This window comes from Sciurus vulgaris (assembly GCF_902686455.1).
Source record: "Sciurus vulgaris genome assembly, chromosome: 8".
NCBI lineage: Eukaryota > Metazoa > Chordata > Mammalia > Rodentia > Sciuridae > Sciurus > Sciurus vulgaris.
The window spans coordinates 20,261,750-20,269,516 of record NC_136468.1 but is presented as its reverse complement, the minus strand read 5'-3'; the positions used below and the strand labels follow the sequence as shown (position 1 = coordinate 20,269,516).

General features: G+C 40.3%; 1 protein-coding gene across 1 annotated transcript; it reads right to left on the bottom strand.

Annotated features, from left to right (window-relative positions):
- Positions 1-5,135: 5,135 nt before the first annotated feature.
- Positions 5,136-7,257, bottom strand: LOC306667514 (endosome-associated-trafficking regulator 1-like). The gene has a single exon (XM_079150200.1). The coding sequence runs from the start codon at positions 7,190-7,192 to the stop codon at positions 6,029-6,031; it is 1,164 nt and encodes a 387-aa protein (XP_079006326.1). The 5' UTR covers positions 7,193-7,257; the 3' UTR covers positions 5,136-6,028.
- Positions 7,258-7,767: the final 510 nt, after the last annotated feature.

Here is a 7,767-nt window from a genome sequence, read left to right as displayed (position 1 = left end):
CTTTTGCATTCAATTCTCAGTACCCCCCCCAAAAAAAGACATTTAAAAATTATAAGAGAACATGGCATACAATTTTGGTGCCATAAATGAAAATATGGATGAACAGATGATTATATAGGAAACAAATTACCCAAACTGATTCATGAAGACTTATGAAACTGAATAGGCAGTAGGACCAGAAGTGAGATGTGGGGCCGAAGGGGTAAAGAGCACATAAAAATATAAAAATATCTACCTTCTAAAATATCTACCCCACTTGAATGACTGGGCAAGAATACTCCATCAACTATTCAAGAGAGCTAATAATTTCTATAGGTTTCTGTTTCAGAAATTAAAGGATGGATAAAAAATAACTATTATACAGTATAAATACTAGGTATATAATACTATAAAATAATCAATTAATAGATTTTACTAATAGAATAAAAGATAATGCAAAAGACCAGGAGCTAGTAATCAGAAGTCAGAGACAAGAGAAGTAGCCAATTTGGGGTCCAGTCAAAATATGGGAAAAACATTTTTTTCAAAAGAAAGAATGAGAACAGATAATGAAGGTCTGCTCAGATGTTAAGATCTCTAAGGAGTTCTCAGTCATCCAACAGACATGGTTAGATGCTGAGCAGGGGCTCCGCCTTCAGACAGTTATGAGAAAGAAATCTGTTTATCAGTTACTTGGTGACTATGGCTCATTCACATCAACTGGGAGACCCATATTTTCACCCGGAAAAAGGGCTAAAATGATGAATACTTCAGGACTGAGAATTGCATGATACAAGGAGCATGAAGTAGCCAGCCACAGGCTGACTGGCACAGAGCCAGGCAAGGTTGCTACTACATTATCATTACTATGTATCTTGAAGCTGAGACCTGACTGACAAGGCCTTCAGGTGTGCTTTCTCTTCTGACTACCAGAGAGCAGACCGATATTGCCCTTCTAAAAGTGGGGAAAAGCACTCAAGTTCTGAAGCCTGAGACTTCGGGTTAAGTAGCTATTGCCAAATTGATGCAACATTATGGGAAGCAAAGTGGATATTCCTCAGAAAACTTGGAAGGGAACCACCATTTTGAACCAGTTATCCCACTCGTCAGTTTATACCCAAAGGACTTAAAATCAGCATACTACAGTGAGGCAGCCACATCCATGTTTATAGCGGCTCAATTCCCAAGAGTTAAACTATGGAACCAACCAAGGTTTCCCTCAACTGATGAATGGATAAAGAAATCGTGGTATATATACACAATGGAATATTATTCAGCCTTAAAAGAAGAATGAAATTATGGCATTTGCTGGTAAATTGATGGAGTTGGAGAATATTATGCTAAGCAAAATAAGCCAATCTCAAAAACCGAAAGGCCAAATGCTTTTTCTGATATGCGGATGCTAATTCACAAAAAAGGGGTGGGCTAGGGAAGAGTAGAGTTACTTTGGATTTGATAGAGGGGAATGAAGGGAGGGGAGTGGGTATGAGGGTAGGAAGGATAGTAGAATGAATCAGACATTACTGCCCTACATGACCAGTGTGATTTTACATCATGTACAACCAGGAGAAATTATACTCCATTTATGTATGATATGTCAAAGTGCATTCTACTGTCATGTACAACTAATAGAATAAATAAAAAAGAAAGAAAAGAATGGCTGAATCACTTGACGATCATGACAATTTGTCATAGAAAATACCAGCATAAGATAGTTAAATATGAATATTCTTTAGTCCATTTTTTATGGAAAATTAAAATAAATTCATGTCAATATTCTAAAAAAAAGTAATGGTTTTCCACATTGATGGTACCAAGTCCCATGAGCTCATTACTGTACATTCTCACCAACATGAAATTTTAGCCAATTTTTTTTTAACCTAACCTCCGATCTTGGTTTCTAAACATCATTCTTCAATAAATGGATACAGAATTCCTTGAAGATACTGCTGATTACAGTGCCAGCACAAGGAATATACAAATGAGCCTGAAACATCTTATGGTACCAGAAAGAAGAAAATGTTCCAAGCCAGGTGCAGTGGTGCACGCCTATAATCCTAGAAACTTGGGAGTCCAAGGCAGGAGAACTCCAAGTTTGAGTCCAGTCTCAGTAACTTAGTGAGCCTCTAAGCAACTCAGCCAGACCTTTTCTCAAGAGAAAAAATAAAAAAGGGCTAGGAATGTTATGCAGTGGTTAAGTGCATCTGGATTCAAAAGTGTCTTTTTGATTTTTGTCTCTTTCTCCTATCATTGCAACTTTGCCCTGTACTGGTGACAAGTTGAGACTTAACCTGATAGACAAGCAAAAAACCTATAAAGAGAGAGAAGATTAGAAAAGTGGGAACTCCCGTCACATAGGAACTCTCCTCAAAGACCTCTGAGCTAGATTCTGATTAATAAAAGGTGCCACTTCACAAAAGGAATCAGGGGGTGGGGAACAGCAGTAGTTGCCTACAGTTTAGGGGGAAAGAAAAAGGGGGTCTAAGAAAAATTGACAAATATTGTCAAAAAGGAAAAAGAACAGTTGACAGTGATTAATTTTAAAATAAGTGCTGGTGATGAAGATCAAAGGGAGAGGCAAAGGTGCGCGGGGTGGAGGTGGTGGGGTGGGGGGAGGAACCGTGGATCAAGAAATACAAGAAAAAGAAGTCTGAGAAGAGTAGGAAAGAGAACAGTCACTCAGGAGCCAGGGTTCCCCAGTCTCTGGAGAATCCCTGGAAGGAACAGGCCTGAATCTCCTGGGATTTACTTAGAACTACAGCCTGCCTGCTACCTGGTAAAGATGCCACTGAAGCTAAATATATGAATACTGGAAAACTTTTCCCACAAAGAAGTAAAAGATGCATGAAGAAAATACATCATTCAGATGGTCAAGTTACGAAATGGGTGCTCTGGGAGACAGGAGGCTGTGTGGCTGTGATTCGAGAACAAGACACACAGGGCTCAAGGAGAGAGCCCTGAGCACTTTAAACAAAGAGACTTAAAAGAGAAAGAACAAATGCCAATACAGAAGGACTACAAAGAAGGATTGTGATTGTCCAGTAGACATTTCACAATGGAAAAAAAAAAAGGTAGGACACACAAACACTTCTAATTTGAAAAGGACTTGGGGGTATTACTATGTTTTTTATTTGATTATGTCAATCTTTTCAAAAAAAAAATAATTGATTTAACTTAGGAGGTTCTTCCAATTATTTTAGACAGCCTGATCACAGTAACTTTGCATTTCAAATATCAAAACCATGAGGGGGAAGAAAGAATAGAAGTTCATTGGATTAGACAAAGGGGAATGAAGGGAAGGGAGCGGGATAAGAAGAGAAAGTGGAATGAATCAGGCATAACTTTCTTATGTTCATATATGAATACACAACCTGTGTAATTCCACACCAAGTACAACTACAGAATGGGATCCTAATTAGAGTAAGTTATACTCCATCTATGTATAATATGTCAAAATACACTCTACTGTCATGTGTACCTACAAAGAACAAATTTTTAAAAAGTCAATTTATATGTTGAAAAAATCAAAATCACAAATGAAAGTCTACTGTATTAGGGGCAGTGAAATGGTGAAAGGGTCTCTAAGAGGAGAAACTTCAGTCTCCTGCCATGGGATGATGCTATTAGCTTTACACAGTGCCCCCACTTCTTCCCTACCAATGAACTTGTGGGAAATTATCACTTTTTAATGAACTGTGTTAATAATGGAACTGGTAAAAATATACAGACCACTGTTAATGAAAATGATTTTACTGAACAAAGTCAATCTAAAATTTAAACACTGGTTTTAAAATTCAACATGTAGTCTACCCCAGAAATTATATTTTCAATTTAGTTCCTATTCCACCACACCTCACTCTCAAGAAACAATTAGTCCACAGACTTGTCCAAATAAAAAGTTGTGAAGTAAATATGGAAGAATGTTAATAAAGGTGGGTTTTATAAATTATTCCCTAGTAAACTGTTTGAAATATTACATAATTTTAAAAATCCCTCTCAAATAAAAGAATGATTAAGGCTTAGTTCAGTGAGTGGGGATAAGAAGCTCACTGCAAGCAGAAATGGCAGCATGTGCAAAGGCATAAAGAAATACCACTGGAAGTAAAGGTAAGATGCCTGATAAAGGTGCCTGGCAGGAAGAGGAGGAAGATAAATGGGAGAATAATTAGTGGGAGTAAGAGTCAAGTTCTAGTGAAAGGAAGTCAGAAGAAGCTACAGTAGCTCCCACCCCATTTAATGACATCAAACAGAGACATCAGGTGGACAGCACATATAATTAAACACTCATTAAATATCCCTGGGAGAGAGAACTATCACATGCTAAGCACCCATTATGTAGGAAGCACTTCACATACACTACTTTGTTTAATCTTCCCAACAAAACCAGAGGTAGATAGCATTATTCCTATTTCATGTGAGAACCCTGAAGATTAGAGAGGTTAACCAACCTGCCTACACAACTAATAAATTGCAGAGCCAGGAATCTGTTCACATCTGATTCTGTAACAGCCATTTTTTGAAAGGTTTTTGTTTGGGGTAATTTACAAACTATAAAATTACCCATTTAAAATACACAATTTGATGAGTTTGAACAAGTTTAATACATTTGTGCAACCACTACCACAACCCAGTTTTAGAATCACTTCCGTCACCCTATGAAGTTCCTTTATGCCCATTTGAAATTAATCTCTGCTCCAACCCTTGGTTCTAGGTAACCAGTGATCTGTTTCCTGTCTACAATTTTGCCTTTTCTGTTAGTTTTATATAATAGACTTACACAATATATGGTCTCCAAAGTCCCTTTATATCACTGTGTTCTCAAGAAATGCAAGTAGTAATAAGTGTTATGCTGTATTTCTTTTTAAGGGTATTCAGAAATTCAGTCCACCACTTCATAAGCCATCAAAGGCAATGATTCTTTCATATCCATGACTTTCATGGTACATCTCTTCAGTAAAGGTAATATATACGGTTTTCAAGAATACTATAATGGAGTGTTTGTAAAGTCATGGTTTCAGCTCCACTAACCTTTTAGCAAATACAAATACATTGACAGATGATAAATCGAATTAAATATTTCCTTTTGGCTCTATGATAAAAAGTTATGAATAGTCAATAAGACTGTTGAGGATATTTCTTTTTTTTTTTTTTTTTTTTTTTTTTTTTTTTTTTGTGAACTTCAGAATTTATTTAAACAAGAAACCTGTAGATTTGAACAGGAGGGAAAAGGAAATTAAAAAATAGCATCTACAGGAAAACAGCCCAAAAGGCACAGGGTGCCTGTTGTGCCCTCCCCAAACAATAAAGCAGGTAGGAGGAGCCAAAGACCTCATGCCAACCCGGGGAGGTTCTACACACACTTTAGACTACTGAACCCTAAGCTTCATCGTACAAATGCACTTGAAACGTGTATCAAAATCCCCAGCCAAAACAGCTTTTCAAAGCTGAAGGCTCAAATCCCCAGTTTAGACACCTGGGAAGTGTGGAATGTCTGCAACCTGTGTCCCTGTGGGAGGATAGCAGTGTCCACCAAGTGGTGCCTCCACACTTGGGCCACAGACCACAGAAGCCACCCCAGGAAGGCTATGACAGGCACTGAGTGACAGCAAAAAGGCACAAGTCCCTGTTAAGCTGCTCACTCCTGGGGGCTCTTAGTGTTCTTTCTACTTACATAATCAAGACAATTAACTGAATTTATCAGTGTTCTGGGATGAAAATGGAAGAGCACTTATTACAGAACTGCCGTTTTCATGTTTAGTAATTTAGAAACTCACTGGATTTTATAAAAATTTCTTCCAACAGATTATTGGGTCTATAAAACAGTGACAATTTCACCAAGAAGGAATGCACATAAACCACAAAAGCAACTCATGGAGAAGAGCTGCTCCTGTTGCAGGTGGCCAATAACACTGCTTTAGGTCATGAAATTAGTATCTCATGATAAATACTCTGGGTGAAGACTGCATAGATTGGGATACAAATGCACATTCAGAAGAAGCACTGCTGATCAGGGCACATGGAGCGGGGGACTGGAAGCATCCAGAGGTCCTTAAGACTTCTCCTCCTCCTCCTTAATTTCGGAAATTCTGTCTATAGATTTAAGGATTTCAGCAACAAAATTCAGTGTTTCAGCTCCAGAAACCAGTTGCTTGATGGATGCATGTGCACTGTTCATGACAACACGGAGATTCTGTAAGGCCACGTCAGTGTTCTGCTTTACCACCGTTAGGCTGGCACCCTGGCCTGACCTCAGGGCTTCATTCTCACGCTTGAAGTTGGAGACCTGTGCCTGGAGCAAGTTTATTTCCTGTTTCAGCTTCACAACGTGATTTTCTGCCTTTACAGCCCGTTTCGTCATCAGCTCCAGGTTCTGCTCCACCTGCTGGACTACTGACTCCAGGTCGTGATAGTCACTCTCCTCCTTGATCATCTTTGCTTCTAGCTTCCGCTCAAGCGTCCTTACCATTTCTGTTTGAGTTTCAGAGAAGCTCTGAACCTCATTCAGCTTTCTTCTTAGCTTAGAATTTTCATCTTTCAGTGCTTCGTAACTTATCTGCAGCGTCCGCAGGTGTCTGTCTCCCAGAGACTCCCCATGAGTTGTAAACTCTGCACTAGGACTCCCTGCTGGAGATGCCAGAGAGATGCGTGAATCTGTGTCACTCAGTGTCCAGGGGGGCAGAGACTCAGGCCCCGCCAGCTCCGATGGGGTGGAGAAAAAGGAAAGGTACGTGCCACAGGGTGATGTGCTGGCCATGGCCCTGGAGGAGTGAGTCTTCTCCACAGCAGACGGCAAATAGGCCCCATTCCACCCACTGTCCTCATCTTCCTCCTCCTCATCCAGGACGTCACCAGCCCCTGTGGGGTCTTCAAAAAATGGCTGCTGATATTCCAGGCCATACCCCACAGTCTGGGGAGCAGGGGAGCTGTGGTCCAGTCCCAGTGAGTGCCTCGAGGCTTCCTTTGGATAAATTCTGCTATTGGTCGTGTCCTCTTTCGACAGACCGAGGTTCTTGGTTTTCAGAAATTCTTTAAAGGAGAATGGATTTGCCTCTTCAAGGTCTTCCAGTTTGTCATCTCCAAAATGTGTCTCGTGAGCTCCTGGTGGACCTTGCTTAGTACATTTCCCCTTTCCATAGCCAAAATCGTCGGGAACGACGAGGCTCCGGGCCCGGGACAGCGGTGGCGCGCCCGGGCGGCGCGCGTAGCCCGACATCGCCACGGCGGCCTAGCCGGGCCGCGGCCCCACGGCCCGCCGCCGCGTCGCCGCAGCCGATCCCATTCTCTCGAGGATATTTCTTGAGCACCAAGCCACAGTGACTTGTTTATGGCAGGCACTAAAAATGTTAGTTCACCTCCTTCAAAATTCCTAATGTAAGTTCTTAAACATCAGGAGGCATTCAATGAATAGCTGATTGCTTATTGATTTGTTAGCTGAGATCAGATTCAGTGATCTGAAGGTTTTACTTGCTTTTTCTATTCCTCCCCCATTTTTAGAGAAGATGGAGACGTAACAAATTCTAAGGAAATAGATGCATTTAGAAAAAAAGGGATATACTTATATATGTATACACACACATATACTTACATACATGGTATGCTTATATACATGGAAAACTCATGATATATTTTGTTTGAAGTTGCTCTGTTCTTGTTTTGTCTGATATAGCTGGATTTGGAGCTGAGAACACAGGTCCTTTCCTATAGTTCTCTACAGCAGAAAAACTCTAGCAAGGTATAGATGCCTGGCCCTTACTTGCTTAGTGTTCCTACAGTGAAGAAATGGAGGTC

What these genes read in the sequence shown, in the direction of transcription:
- LOC306667514 (XM_079150200.1), bottom strand. Translation starts at nt 7,192, where the DNA reads ATGTCGGGCTACGCGCGCCGCCCGGGCGCGCCACCGCTGTCCCGGGCC.